Below are 15,858 nucleotides of genomic sequence, written 5' to 3'. Positions count from 1 at the left end.
ATAAGTGAATGTCAGGGAAGAGTGCCACACCTGTTGGGTTGAACACCTGTCAGGTGAAAGGCTTTGTTTGTACATAGTTTATCACTTTTAAATCTTTGCTTTTACTTACCTCTGTCTTCACTGCTGTTGGATGTTGGATTTTTCATACTTTCTTGGCTTTGGTGTAAAACTTTATTTTTGGTAAATAATTTTTTTATTGATAAAATTTCAGACCCCTTGAGAGAGAGAAAGTGTGCATGTGTCCCTAGATATGTGTGCACACAAAGTGATATGCTGTAATTTCCCCTTTATTATAGGAACATAGGACTTGCCATACTGAATCAGACCATTGGTCCACCAGTTCCTGTAACCTGCGTCCTGCCTCCAACCCCTGATGCTTCAGAGGAAGGCGAAAAACTAAAACTAAAAATCAAACCAAAAAAAAAATCCCTAAATTCAGCTAGTGACCTTTTGAAATGCTGTATATATGGGTTGAAGAGTCATTCGTTTTCTTCATAATCTGTTGCCCTGATTTTGTTAGCTACAGCTTCATTAGTCCTCTTCAATTTGCATTATAGTTGACATTGTTTCCTCTTCCTTCTGCTAGATATGTAATGAACTCTTAAAACTCCAGAGGCTTCCCCAGGGCAGTGACTTTTCTCCCAGTTCTGTGTTTTGTGATGTATATGCCCTTTTATCACTTTGGGCTGTGGGTGACAAATGCATTACTATTTAAGGGTAGCCTAAATTGATGTTTTTATGATTTGGATATTTTCTTAAGACAGTTTTTTACAATGTGTACCAGAAACTAGGGATTCTACACAATTTTACCCTGACAAGTGTATATGCATATCTTGATTCATCTTGTGTTTTACAAATTTGAAAATTCCTCACTCTTTTCAGTCTTTATTCTAGTATCATTGGCTGTAAGAATCAAATGCTATTTGTGAAGTTAGTTACCACTTAAAGATAGAAATCCTATTCAAGATGTTTCCTTGCAGCAGAATGCCAAAACAAGGTGTCAGGAGAGTTATGCTTGACAAATCACAGTTTCTGAACCAAAATTTGCATGTATGTTTTTCTGAGTCATAAATTCCATATTTCCAAAGACATCAGAACATTGGATTTCCATTCACCTAAACCAACAACAGTATTTATTAATTTGCACAGTATTTAGGCACGTGGATATTTCTCAGACCGTTTGATTAATGATTGTCCTTTATATGTTTTGAATCACTCCTATCTAGACATTAGTGGAGGTGTAGGTATTTACTTCATGATCTGCTAGGATGCAAAAAGAACTTTGTATTGAAATTCTAGCCGATTTCCTTAGGGAATTATTAATTTTATGTGAACACATTGAATTTTCGTATGGAATAATCCCCCATGTGAAACTTGAGGCTAAACGGAGGTTTGAGGCTTTGTGATCCATTCCTATGTGAACACATCCCTGGTGAAAGGCTTTTAAAAGATATACCTGGAAAGGAAGAGTCTTTGGAGTTAGAAGGATGTCAGATGTCATCAGTCACACTTTCCCACTTAACAGACAAAGGAACTAAGTCCTGATATCCATGATGTTTTTTGTTTTACTTTGTTTTTGGCTATTTCCTTTTTCTAAAAATAGCCTCTCTGGGGGATTCTGAGAGATTCATTCTCTATTAATATCAATTTATAGTTATCTACATCTATAAGCAGATTCTGTGAAAGTCTGCAGATCTGATTCTATCCTGGTATGCACTGTAACTAAAAAAAAATGAGATGTTTGAAAACAGCCTTCAAAACCACATAATCCAACTGACTTACCTTCTATGTCAGGAAGTTATAGAGCAAATAAATTAAGTAACTTGACAGAAGTTGTACAGTTTGTGTACTTCTGAACCAAAATTTGGATGCATGTTTTTCTGTGTCATTAGTCACACCTCATAAGGATTTCCTTGGCTTTTGTTGACATCAGCCGGGATTGTGACCACAGGCAAGATTTCTCTAAATGTCATCTCATTTGACAGAATTTCCACTATAATGGATTTTCTGATAGTCCTGGACATTCATAAAAAAGTAATCTGTAGTGGGCCTGACTACATAGAATTCTTCCTTTGAAAATCCCAAAAAAAAATTGTTTTCATGGTTGGTCTCTCAACTAACAATAAAAACCAGCAACAAGGCAGCTAGATGTGCTGGCTCATGCCTGTAATCCCAGCACTCTGGGAGGTCCAGGCAGGTGGATGTTTTGAGATCAGGAATTCAAGACCAGCCTGGCCAACATGTGAAACGCCATCTCTACTAAAAATACAAAAATTAGCCGACATGGTGGTTCACACCTTAGTCCCACCTACTTGGGAGGCTGAGGCAGGAGAATTGCTCAAACCTGGAAGGCAGAGCTTGCATTGAGCTGAAATTACACCACTGCACGCCAGCCCGGGCAACAGAGTGAGGCTCCATCTCAGAAGAAAACAGAACCAGGTTGATAGGCATAACTAATTTAACCAGCACATACACTTCATAAAAGACATCATACATTGTCATTTGTAAGCCTGGGACTTTAAATTTTTCTCAACGTTTTTTAGCTGAATAGTTTTTCTGTTTAAAACAAAACTGAAATCTGTTGTATCCATTTTAGAATTTATCTTAGTAGTTTCTATATTCATTTATATGTGGTGAGTTTAAGAAGACATTATATTTAGAATATTTTTATCTTGTTAGGAATTTGACATTGAAAAATGGAACATTTATTTTTTGTTGTGAGCCATGTCACTGGCACAGTTTTCCTTAGTATCGTGTGATGTTACCTTATATGTAAATTTGCCAATGAATAAATGTTTAGTAAACAAACATTTTGTATTTCATTGTTTCACTCCTCTGCAAGATACCGACAGGTTTACTTAGTTTGCAGTTCACTAGTTAACTAGTTGAAGAAAGAGGCAAATTGATCTATCAAAAATAAATTGAAGGCTTCTCAAGTTTTAGAAGGTTTCACATTTATTTTGTGTCAAGTACTAGCAAGCATAATTAAGAGATCATGCTGTTGTCTAGGTAGAGCTTAGTAGAATATGTCGTCAAGTTTTTCAGCTGTCCATTACACTGGTATGATCTTGGAGCCATATCCCAAAACTATATTCCTGGCAAGCATGTTAAGATATGAATTTTCATATCTTGCAAAATATTAGCCTTCCAAAGTATGAGAAAAAAAATGCTAAATTCTTTTTTTACTATGAGGAAGATTTCTTGCCATTTATTTATGTATACAATATTGTATCACAACAGTTAAGGTACAATATTTCTATTCAGATTAACATATTACAAAAAAATTATATACACTATTCAGTGTTCCATACTGCTTATTAGGCCATGTCTCAGAATATAATGTACAAAACCTAAAGTTTTAGTTTTGTGTTTAAAAATGAATGCACTATGATTATCCTGTAACATTTCCTTTTAATAAATTATGTCTGTGTGGGAACTTGGTATTTAATATTTTGACGTGCCTCATCAGTGGTGAGTTGTCCACTGGGGTAACTGGTTTTATAATTCTGTATATTTTGAGGAAATAAGTATGTCTTGAGAAGGAAACATTTCTTTGGCTAATAGTGCTATAATGTCCAACCTTATTGATGAATGATACTTTTGCTGAACAGGTATCTGTACTAATATTCTAACACTGTATTAGAAATAAATGAGTAATTTGAATTCAGGTAAGGGAAATTGCCACATATTACATTTGATTTACATTTTTGTCATTAGCACTTGATATAAAGCTGTTGATTTTCTTTCTCTTTTTTTTTGAGACAGAGTCTTGCTTATACTGTTGCCCATGCAGGAGCGCAATGGTGCGATCTCGGCTTACTGCAACCTTCACCTCCTGGGTTCACACAATTCTCCTGCCTCAGCCTGCCTAGTAGCTGGGATTATAGGTGCACACCACCATGCCTGGCTAATTTTTTGTATTTTTAGTAGAGATGAGGTTTCACCATGTTGGCCAGACTAGTCTTATACTCCTGACCTCGTGAAACACCCGCCTTGGCCTCCCAAAGTGCTGGGATTACAGGCATGAGCCACCGGGCCTGGCTCCTGGTACAGTTTTTCAAAGGATATTCATTTTAGAATGCGTGTAGCATTTTCACATTAGAAGACATTTGAAAGAGTGTCTTTGACTTTAGGAAACTTAAAACCAGAAAAATTGCATGCAATGCCCTGAGCTACATAGTTGGAGCATCAGAGGTAGTAATACACTCAAGGTCTCTGTTTGACAGTCATTTATGAAAAATAAATGTGCTAAATTCTGTTTTATTCTACCAGGTTGCGCAGATATTTGGAAGGTTAGACTTTTACTAATGTAGCAAAGTATTAAAATTAATAGATGTAACACTTTGATCGATGTCTAGAATTTGTCTTCTTTTTTCACTGGACAGGTAAATACCAGCTGTCTCCTACAGTGAATATGCCCCAAGATGACACTGTCATTATAGAAGATGACAGGTTGCCAGTGCTTCCTCCACATCTCTCTGACCAGTCCTCTTCCAGCTCCCATGACGATGTGGGGTTTGTGACAACAGATGCTAGTACTTGGGCCAAGGCTGCAATAAGTGATTCAGCCGACTGGTAAGCTCATCTAGGGTTGGAAAACATGAATTAATTACAGTCCCGTTTTATGTATAAGTGGCTTACCACTAAATACAGTTAATCATTTTTTTAATAGCCATGCTCTGTTTTCATGGTTTTTATACACTTAATTATCACTCTTCTAATAAAAGATTATCCCCAACCCTGTAAACTTAATTGCTTTAGCCTTCAAGAGGTATAGTTAGTAATGTAACCAAAACAATGACAAAATTACCACCAACCAAAAAACCATGCTCGTTGGTTTTTAAGTTTCTTTGTTTATTATTTATTTCAGATCTATGGTAATTAAATGCATTGTTTTGCAAATAAATAAATAAATTATTGGCAACTCCCTAAATTGATTGCAACAGTTAGGTAACTTTGACAAAACTAATAGTTGATGTGTTCTAATAGTGGGAGAAGCCTTTTTTTAGAGTAATGTAATTATACTGTTTAAAATGCTTTGTAATTGCTTTTAACACAGTGACTTTTAGGGAACTCCCTGCTATCTTTTCTCCTGTGTCTTTGGAAATAGAAGAAAGCGTTTGATATTACTGAGCCAATGTATGGCTCATGAATGTGGATGTGTGCCTTAATCTTTATGCCTAGTAATTATATACATCAATAAGCAAAAGCAAAGCCCCTCTTGGGGGCGACCTTGCAAGGTTATAGTGATAATTAACACAAACCATGTGAAGTATTGTACCAGAATTTTCTCATTGCCCTTTCTCTGGGGTCTTTTATGAGTATATCAGCAAAATCATATTTAAATGTTATGGCGTTCCTTCACCACTTAGCCATTCCTGCTTCCTACTGTTTTTCTGGCTTGTGTCAACATTAAATATTAGATAGAAGGCGTCGGGGGGACTGGCATTTGTTTGTGTTAACATTTTTAGTGATGATCTTAACAAAGTGAACCACTCCCCCAGTCGTCTTCTCTGGCTCACTACATGAACACACAAAATACAATTCATTTATCTGTTAATTCTGAAGATGTTCTCTTGGAATAAATCTCACCTCTTATTTGGGAACTGAAAAAGTTCATCTCTAGCTTTTCATTTCTTTCTTTTTTAATTCTCTTTTTGAAAGCACAGGATTTAAAAATAGAACTACACTCAAACCTGCATGATAATGGCCCATCTTTGAATGAATTTTTTGGTTAAACATAGAAAGGAAGACTACAATATGAAGTAAAAACCCATTTGAAATCTGCAGATGGTGTGACATTGACTGCTGTGTCTCATAACTCTTTCTGAAAATGAAAGTAGCAACAGAGAAAGCAAGAATTGCATAGATGCAGTATTCATCTTAGGGACAAAAGCCTTTGAATCTCTACCATGATGAGAAATTGTGGAGGTGGTCATAGTTATAGATCTGTTTGGGGCCTCATAAAGCACTGTATTAGTGAAAATAGATAAATAACTAGCAGGGATAGATTGTGGCATTAATTTCCCTAAGGGGGATTTGCAAAATGGTGAGGACTTGTATAATTTTGCTGTGGGGAATGTGGGGCAAAGAAAATAATATGAATGAAGGGTTATCCAAACAAGAATGGCAGCTGTTCTGAATCACAGCAGAAACTGTAAGCTTTTCCAGCCTGACAATATCTTTCCTAATCCTTGATGAAAATGTTATGAAAACAAAAGGCCAATAAGACAGGATTAATAACTGGAATTTTAATAACATTAGGGGTCAGGATATGGTTACATTTTTTAAAGAATCAGCTGTCATTCCTACAATCTAACTTGTTAAATATTCTAGTGTACTATTTATTGTGTCTGAAATTAGTTTAATGGTTATATTAATAAGGAAGAATTAATTTTGTCATAATTTAAGAATATTTAGTTATTTTAAGACTCTTACTAATGCACAAACTCATTTGACATTTTAAATTGTGTCTGTAGTTCATTGCATAGTTGTCGAAGGCTATGTCAAATGACTAAATTACTTGTTTACTTATAGAACATACTATTTTCAATCTATTAATTGAGGGAACGTTAATAATGTGTTTATGGGGGAAATGAAGTAACAAATTCTAATCTTAATGGCAGCATAATTTTAGAGGATATAAAATTAAAGATGCACCAATATGTGTTTTTCAGGCAAGATTGGCAGTGGCAATTTGTATTTCTTTGAAAAACCTTTTACCAATAATTTCTTCTAACACTGTATTTCAAATTCATTCTGTTCACAAGTTTGGTGAAGTGTTGGAGTTGAGGTTTAAATTATTCCACAAGATGTAAAAAGAATTGGTTAGCATGTACAGGGTGACTGGAGAGATTTCACTGTCTACATAAAAGAATTATTGGAAATATATTATTTAGAGTTTGCTGCTGTAAAATTGTGTCATATTACTCATCATATGGGTTTTAATATTTTACTTCTAGAATGTGTTTTTTCCCTGGGGTGTATGTGCTCTGATAATTATAAGCCATGTACACCAAAGCATAGCAGTATGTGAAGGGCCATATGAGGCTAGATGTCTGTCACCGTAATGTGTATTACTTTGATAATTTTATATAGTCTTCATTGGGTGATGACTTACTTGTTTAGTAGTTAGCAATTTACATGGAACTTTCACCTTAGGTTGCTGAATTCTCTCATTAGCTTTTTAAGTGGATGAGACAACTATTCTCTTTATTGAGCACATTAATGCATAGCTCAAAACATCTCAAGTCACCCTACCCAATGGCAGGACTTTGCCTGCTGTCTTACTTTTCCAAACTTGTAGCTTAGTTATTCTTTAGGAGCCAACTCTCATTTCATGCACAGTAAATGGCAACTGAATTTCTGATGTGAATCCAAAGGTTGACTATCTTTTTACTAGTATGGATGTTAATTCTCATTAAGAGAATTCTAACCTGTTAAGGGTTAGAAAAGCTTGCTTCCATCAGAAACATGAGGAAGACTATCATAAATTCAGCTGACAGTGGAAGGAGCCCAGGGCATTTTCAGTGTGCTTAGTTAGCTGTAGAGAGGGATGTTTTCCCACCTGGCCAGATAGGTAAGGTGGCTGGACCTGATATAGTAGGGCTGGTATACTTATCTACCCAAAGTGCCCAGCACAGAGAAAACCTTTTTCATATTATGAACTGTGGCTAGAACACCTGATAGCACTTTAGAACGCATTCACAGATTTTTACAAACGGGAGTGATTCTGGGACATCTTCAACCACTTGCATTGGAGGAGCACTTCAGAAGGCATCCTGTTACCAGTGATTTACCATATACTTTCTTATCATCCCCACTTGAGCCACTGTGTTGATGTCATCCAAATCAAATGTCATCTAAATTTAGTCATGCTCTTCCTGACTCTCATATACTGTTTATTCACTCATTTGTGCATTCCCAGCATCAGTTTCATACTTCTGGTTTAGTATTTTTCTTATGAGCTCACAGAGTATAGGGATCTTTCTTATCTGTTATTTGGACCTATGTATCTGGCACAATGCCTTAATCAGAATAGGTTCTAATAAGAGTTAGTTGAATTGATTTCTTTGTTGATTTAATATTTCAGAGAAACTTCAGCCTAATGAAATGACATGCCATAATAAGATATATTTTTTTCTTTCCTTAAAACACAACATAAAAGATACATAAGAAGGCTAGAATATACTCTTTTTGAAACTTCTGTTTAATTACAATTTATATGGTCACTTGTTCGCTGCCAGTATTGTATATAATATGTGACAGATTTCCTGAAATATTCAATCCTTCCAATATTAGGCTCATTTTTTATAATCACCTTGAAATAATTCTTTATTGTCAAATAGAGTGAAGAAGCAGAGAGGAAAGTAGAGAAGGAGAAAATTCACATGGAGAAAGAGTTACTCTAAATGTTAAATGAAGTTTGTGTTTTTCCATCACCTTCTATACAGCCACAATTTTTTTTTTAAATGAACTGTGTGTTATTTAGTTCAGTTTTTCTTGAAGAATACATATATGTATATTCTCACACACAGGTATGTATGAACCTTCCTAAAATGGATGTCTGCTATTAGTAAATATTTTTATGTTTGTATTTTTCTTCACACCAGCTCTTTGAGTCCAGATGTTGATCCAGTTCTTGCTTTTCAACGAGAAGGATTTGGACGTCAGAGTATGTCAGAAAAACGCACAAAGCAATTTTCAGATGCCAGTCAATTGGATTTCGTTAAAACACGAAAATCAAAAAGCATGGATTTAGGTAGTGAGTACAATCTCCATGAATCTTTATCTAAATAAGGTTTAAATGCTTTCAGGATAAAATTGATGGTCCCAAACAGATGTCTGTTTACTTTGAGCAATAGAGAAAATAAATATGAAGTGTGGCAATTTGGAAAAAATTAGTTTTTCTCTGAGTTTGAGATAACAATATTACTCATAAGTGGCATGTTTACATAATATGCAATATGTTAATATACATGTTTTCTTATGAGAAAGGAAACAGACACATATGCATATCATACTATGTCCATGTACCTTTATTTTACAAAATGAAATGTTTTAACACTTTGGCTATTCAAAACCAGTTTCATCGAAATTCTATTTGGTTGGTTGTGGGATTTTTTGAACTGGAAGAGAAAATTTTGGAGAGAAACCATTATCTCAATCCATGTCTGGAATTTGGTTACTTCATGATGTCTTCCTTTCATTGCTGTCCTTTAAGGTTTATTTATTAGAAACTCTCATGTTTTGATAATTAAGGCATTTAAGCAAAGTAATTATTTGAGAGTATTTATTATAGAAAGTATTTAAGAGCAAATGAGAGGAGGAAAATAATTGTATTTGTTCAAACACCAATCAGGTAGTGTCTCTTTAAATCCAAATCCACCAAAAAAAAAGTAAAATAATTAATTATATCTAGACACTGAATGATTTAAAACCTTTGTTAATCAACTGTAACTTATGCTATTCTCTGGTGGCTGTTTGTATTCCAAGACTAAAAGCATTAACTTATCATATGCGTAAAGAAAAATTTGGTGATGCATTGCCTTGGCTAATTATGATATGCTAACATATAACACACATGTCTGTTAAATGAAATGACTGGCATATTGCATGGAGACACTGCTTTTTTTTCCTCCTTTTTTGATTATGAATGTTTGCTTGATGTTTCATAGTATTTGCATGAAATGTTAGCTGAGGATCGTCACCTAACTGAAAAGATCTGGGAATGGTGGAAGCATGATGGGCTATGGGAACTAACTGGGCTAACCATTATACATTTACCTTTTAACAGTAGCTGACGAGACTAAACTCAGTACAGTGGATGACCAGAAAGCAGGTAAGAACGGACAGTTAGACTGTTGCCATAGAAACCATGGCCCACAGAGCTTATCACAATTATCAAGCTGCCAATCACATGCCATGTAAACATACATATTCCCGGCTTGTGCAGATGTTTTCATTGTGGGAAATCAAATTACATAAGAAAAGAAATATTTTCTGTTACTAAAAATTTATCAGTGATATACTTACTAAGTAGGAATGTAATTTACTGCTTCAAAAAGGCTAGAAACAACCTATATTTTCTTAATTATATGCATGTAAGGATGTTTTATTCCAATTAAAAAAAGTCAAAATCCTGAAAATATGATCTGTTATAGTAGACTCCTAGGTTTTTAAGTCATCTATGTGATGTCTAGGTTCATATCCAAAAAGTGATTCTCAGAGTGATGATTTTGATTTGAAAGATAATAGTGCCAGTATAAGTATTTTTCATTATAGGGCAATGTCCAGTATTACTATCATTAATCACTCAGAAATCCCTTTTTTTTTTGTGATGCTGGCATTAGCTTGTAGTTAATCTGACATTGGATTAGACTATATAATGCATATGGCTTCGTATCTTAATTCCTGAGCTTGTTCTAAATTCATTACTTCTAAAATACTGCTAAATCATTCCATAGAAACAATGGATTATATTGGACTGGGTTTGCATTATAGTCATCTGTTTTGCTTTTTATGTTATTTTTATATGACAGTAATCAGAGGAAAGTCTTTAAGTGTAGTTAATGTGCTTTGTACAATTGACCATTTATGACTTATTATAAGTTAGGAACAGTGTTTTAATTATTCTGTATCCAGTATAATGTAGTTACACTACTTAGCACTAACAAGCTTGAATTTACCTCTTTAACCTGTAGTAGTGAATTTAGTTTTAGCCTAATTAAAAAATGTGTATCCCACATATATATGTAAAGATTATTGTGGACATGGTTGGAGTTATATTCTTTGGAGTAAAAGATAGATGATAAAAAATACTTCTAATAAATCATAAGATTAACTGTATTGCAAAGCAATTAACTATAGCCTCAGCCCTTACTGAGTCATTGTTGTTCTTATGAAACCTAAAGTTTATTGAATCAGAGCTAAAGAAAAATGTTACAGGATAGTTCACATATATAAAATAGTAATTAGTGTTTAGAGTTAGCACTATTTAGTACTTTTCAAGCAGTAACCCCAATCAAAGTAAATATTCACAAAAACCAAATCGAGCTGCTCAGGTTAAAGGACCTAATTTTGTATACAATGTTAGTTAAGTAAACTGAGAAAAGTACTTAATTTAACCAACTCACAGCTACTAGAAGGTAAAGGACAATTTGCTGTGATCTACAACATAATGATAGCCAAGTTATAACTCAGTGCATTTGATAACTTTCATGGAAAGTCGTTACATAAGTTTCAAGGCAGATTTTATAGTCTAATCAAAAATCAAACTATGTTTTTGTGTGTTAAAGTGTTAGATTCTAGAGAAAAGAAGAACCGTTTTTTCTTGCATATGTGCAGTCTATCCTACCACATTAAATTAGAAAATCATGGGAAAAAATTTTTACAAAGATGTCAGAATACTTGGTCTGTTGGTTTTACATCTAAATGAATAAAATACCTAAGGTAGATACTTAATTATCTCTCTGTCCCCTAATATTAATGAACAGATTTTCACTTATTTTTCTTTCTTTACTTCACTTGACTTAAGTTTTTAAGAAAGATTATGATTAGTCCAAAGATTTTGGGGAGAATCATAGTGACTTTTTAGCATAGAACATCTGTCTAGCCTAGCCATAAGCCTTTCATAATGAAAATTGAATTACATTTCCCTCCGCCCCTTGCAAAAGACATCCTTTCCTTTCCCTTTTTTTTTTTTTGGAGGGGGCAAGAGGGATATTACTAAGTAGGAGTAAAATACAGATCTAGGGAAAATGGTATGATTGTAATTTCCCTCTTTTTTTTTTTTTTTTTTTTCCAGATTTAGGAATCTTCTACATAATTTCTCCCCAAATTATAACAAGGCAGAACAGGTGTAAGAAGAGAATTGCATTTCTGATAGTCCATTCTTGAAATATAAAAAATTAGCAAAGTATGCTAATGACCTAAAAGATTTATATAAATTAAGAGCTTAAAATATTGTTTCAAAATTAAGACAAAAGATACTGATTTTTATGCTGTAAATAAAAAGTCTTTTTTGTATACTTTAAATACAGAAATACTTTTTCAATTTTCATTACTAGTAAAATAATAAGCTTGTATCATTAGCAAATCCTTTTAGTTGTTTTTCTTAAAGGCACTTGACTGAATCAGTGTGTTAGGGATTTTAATAACTCATTGGGAAATCCTAACATATCACTCAAAACCTTTGTTACAGTTTCTTTGTCAAATATAGTACTAAAATGTTTGTTACTCATGTTAAAAATCGAAAGTTAGCAAGCTCTTTCTGCAAAGGAACAGATGGTAAATATTTTAGGTCTCTGTTGCAACTTTTACATTCTACCATTGTTGAATGAAAGCAGCCATAGACAATATGTAAATACATGGGCATGGCTGTGTTCCAGTAAAATTTTCCACATTTGACTCATGGTTTGCTGATCTGTGTTGCGGATTCACAAGTTGTAGATAATTGACATTTTGTATAATGTTTTATTATAAAAGTTTTCATCTATACATAAATATTCACTGACCTTCCACAAACCCAGGGCCCACCATCCACAATGATTAACATTTTGCCAAAAGGTTATATAACAGTGTTATGAATTTAGGGAAACGACTAGATAGGTGAGCTCTGAAGTGCACTTACACAATTATTTTCTATTGAATTCTACTTTCACCATTGTTTTTCTCTCCAAGTTTGCTTGTGTTTATGCTGAGGGACACTCAGTTTTAATAAATACTCATGCCATTTCTGAAATTCATTATTCAAGTTTTTGTTCTGAGTACACTAAGTAAAATCTCAGCTAACTTTATATAAAGAAAAGCTTAATATAAATAAATGGTGTTTTTATGAGAATTCTTTCTGCAAACATGAAATCTTTATTCATGATATATACTCACATACAAATACATGCACACATACACATATCTTTGATAAACCCGAGAAAGCACCAAATATTTGCCTAATAGATATTTATAGAACCCAAATATAGCTGGTAAATGATGAAAATTGATAGGCATAATTTATTCACAGAAAGATCTTTCCATGTGAATTGTAGAAACTGTAAAGGTAAATATCCCTACCTAGGAATGATCTTTTCCCATTCTTTTTGATTCTTTATTTCTTATTATGTAGGTTTTTGGAACAAAATTCATTTTCCTTCCCATGGCATGACTTTTATGAGTAATTTAGAAAATGTACTTGTCAAAAATTGTAGTGCTACCCAGAAAAAAAGTAAGATTGATCTCTTTGAAAGAAATATGTCACGTGAACTCTTGTCATAAAATAAATAAAGCAGTATAGATGATCCTGCATTGAGAAAGCTAAATATGACGTCTTTTCCTTTCCAGCACAATAATTTGTGGAATACCATTTCTTCATTATGGTCATATGTTTGCCTTTCTGTTTGTGCTACATTTTAAACGTATCTTATAAAACAGCTTCATTTAAGATATGTGAATCTTAAAAAGTTAATTTTTGTTTTGACTCTTTGAATGTAATTCTATTTTATATTCTGAGCTGTGGAAAGCCTATGTCACAGCTATTTCTTTTCTGGGTATTAACGTGATCAACATATGGGCTGCTGACCCCATGCAGAGATAAACTATTTTGTTTCTCCTACCCTCCCATGTTTTTTCACCTGTCTTTTTAACAATATACATGAAGAACCAGTTCTATGACCTGGATTGCTCAGGTGGTGGTGCAGAGCTGGTATTTCAGTCATCCAGAAGCTAAATTAGTCTACCTTTGAGTGTCAGGTCAGGCAGTGATGGATGAGGCTGTCTTACCTGGTTAAAGAAATCAGTTTTGATTGCCTTCCACAGCTTGGTACTGCTATTGGTATTATCTCTGGCCCTTCTGCTATAGATCCTCAGGAAATAGAGCCAGATTTTTAATTCCCGAAATTTGTTCCTGTCATCCTCATGAAATGTTCTTGTTAATTGCTAAGCTGTCTTTGTTCTGTCCATCACCTGTTTTCCAAACATATTATTCCCGGGCCTAGATATAGAAGTATTCATACCCACCTCTCTCCTTTTTCACTTCCCTCTAAGAAAGAGCCCTTGCGTAATCTGTTTATATTCAAAGCTTATGTTACTCTTTCTATAGAATATCCATATTTCCTAGGATTGGTTTCTGCCTGCTGCCAGGTTGCCCTAATTGTTTTGGTGACATGTAGGCCCCCATGCTCTTAACTCCTTGTGGAGTGTTGTGAGCCTGCAGTTTAGCAAGGAAGAAACTTGATGAAGTACATTGATGTGCATGTCTAACTTCTGTTATGAATAATTTTAAATTGCCCAAAAAAAAGATTTTCATTTAAGTGCAAAGCCTATTCTTGGTTGCTTACCTTACCTTCTCCATTGTCCCTTGCTTTTCAAATGAGCTTCCAGGTTATTCTGGTTCTTTTAGATTATTTCTATTACTGGAGCAAAATGATTTGACAACAATTTGATCTGTTGAATTTTTTTTAAAGTAATGACTTAGAGTTTTTTTTCTAATGCAAAGAGAGAAAATAGACCAAGTCTGATATAAATTTGGAAAAAATTAAAATTAGCAACTATTACTTCAATTATTCTTTGTCTTTTCCATCTACATTCCAGAACTCATTATTGAGCAGTAATTATTATGTCCCTGAAGTTTTCCACAGTGCATATTCAGATACATACTTTACACTAATCCACACTAACGTTTTGTTTTTGTAAACCTCCCAGGTTCTCCCAGCAGAGATGTGGGTCCTTCCCTGGGTCTGAAGAAGTCAAGCTCATTAGAGAGTCTGCAGACTGCAGTTGCCGAGGTGACTCTGAATGGGGATATTCCTTTCCATCGCCCACGGCCGAGGATAATCAGAGGCAGGGGATGCAATGAGAGTTTCAGAGCTGCCATCGACAAATCTTATGATAAGCCTGCAGTAGATGATGATGACGAAGGCATGGAGACCTGTAAGTTTATAATGGCTGAAAGAATAACAGTTAAAATGTCTGTATAGAGCAGCATTTCTTAATGTGGGCTCCAGGGAGCCCTGGGGCTTTCCTACGACTCTTCAGGGGAATTTCTGAGGTCTCTTAGGTCCAATAATCTCTGATTTCATAAGAAGATGATATTATTTGCCCTTTACTCACATTCCCTCATAAGTATACAGTGGAGTTTTCTGGAGGCTGCGTGTCATGTGATTCTGCATTAGATCTAATGCAAAAGCAGATAGGAGAATCCATCTTTTAGGCCAATATTAAACTAAAAATTTCTAAAATATTTAACAGTACCAATGTTCTCACTTCTTTTGGAATATATAACTTTTTTGGTAAAAATATAATTTCTGTAACATGAAATTGCTTTATTGCTTTTAAAAAGTAATATTTTAAGACTTTCCTAGTTTTAAATCAGTGCATATTGCTAGATATAATCTACATACAAAAAAGTAATTTGGAGTGCTTAATAATTTTCAGAAGTGTAAAATTATCTTGAGATCAAAATGTTTAAAAACCACTACTTTGTAGTATCTCGCTACGGTGTCTCCACTGAATAATCTGTGATCCTAAGAACACATTTTGTTTTGTTTTCAGGAATTATTCTTGCTTTCCTGTAACTAAAATAGCAAGCTGTATTTGTGTGGGTATATTTTAAAATTGCAAAATATTTAAAGCCAAGATTATTACAAGTCAAAGGTCAATACAAATGTTTTTCATGGTTTATTGGAGAAAAAATAAATTTATAGATACGTACAAATGTATCCTTTCAGAGAGTTAAACATTTATTATATTAAAGTAATCATTCTTTTAAAAAATAATGGAAAATTTCTACTGATATATTTACTAAGAAGCAAAGGGTTTAGGAGACCTAATAGTGAAAATTGTAGATTATCTTGTATTGTTTGTAAC

General features: G+C 34.0%; 1 protein-coding gene across 50 annotated transcripts in view; it reads left to right on the top strand.

Annotated features, from left to right (window-relative positions):
- Positions 1-15,858, top strand: part of PARD3 (par-3 family cell polarity regulator) — a 716,461-nt gene that overhangs the window by 474,568 nt on the left and 226,035 nt on the right. For 19 of the 50 annotated variants that reach the window (XM_035307169.3, XM_078329873.1, XM_078329871.1 and 16 more), the window contains 4 exons: positions 4,386-4,575; positions 8,613-8,764; positions 9,797-9,841; positions 14,695-14,922. In XM_035307169.3, coding sequence (XP_035163060.3) covers positions 4,386-4,575; positions 8,613-8,764; positions 9,797-9,841; positions 14,695-14,922 — 615 coding nt within the window. The remainder of the gene's footprint in view (positions 1-4,385; positions 4,576-8,612; positions 8,765-9,796; positions 9,842-14,694; positions 14,923-15,858) is intronic. The other 31 variants (XM_035307171.3, XM_078329880.1, XM_035307170.3 and 28 more) reach the window with 4 other exon arrangements.

Source organism: Callithrix jacchus, chromosome 7 (genome assembly GCF_049354715.1).
Source record: "Callithrix jacchus isolate 240 chromosome 7, calJac240_pri, whole genome shotgun sequence".
Lineage (NCBI taxonomy): Eukaryota > Metazoa > Chordata > Mammalia > Primates > Cebidae > Callithrix > Callithrix jacchus.
This window is presented reverse-complemented; position numbering and strand designations above follow the sequence as displayed.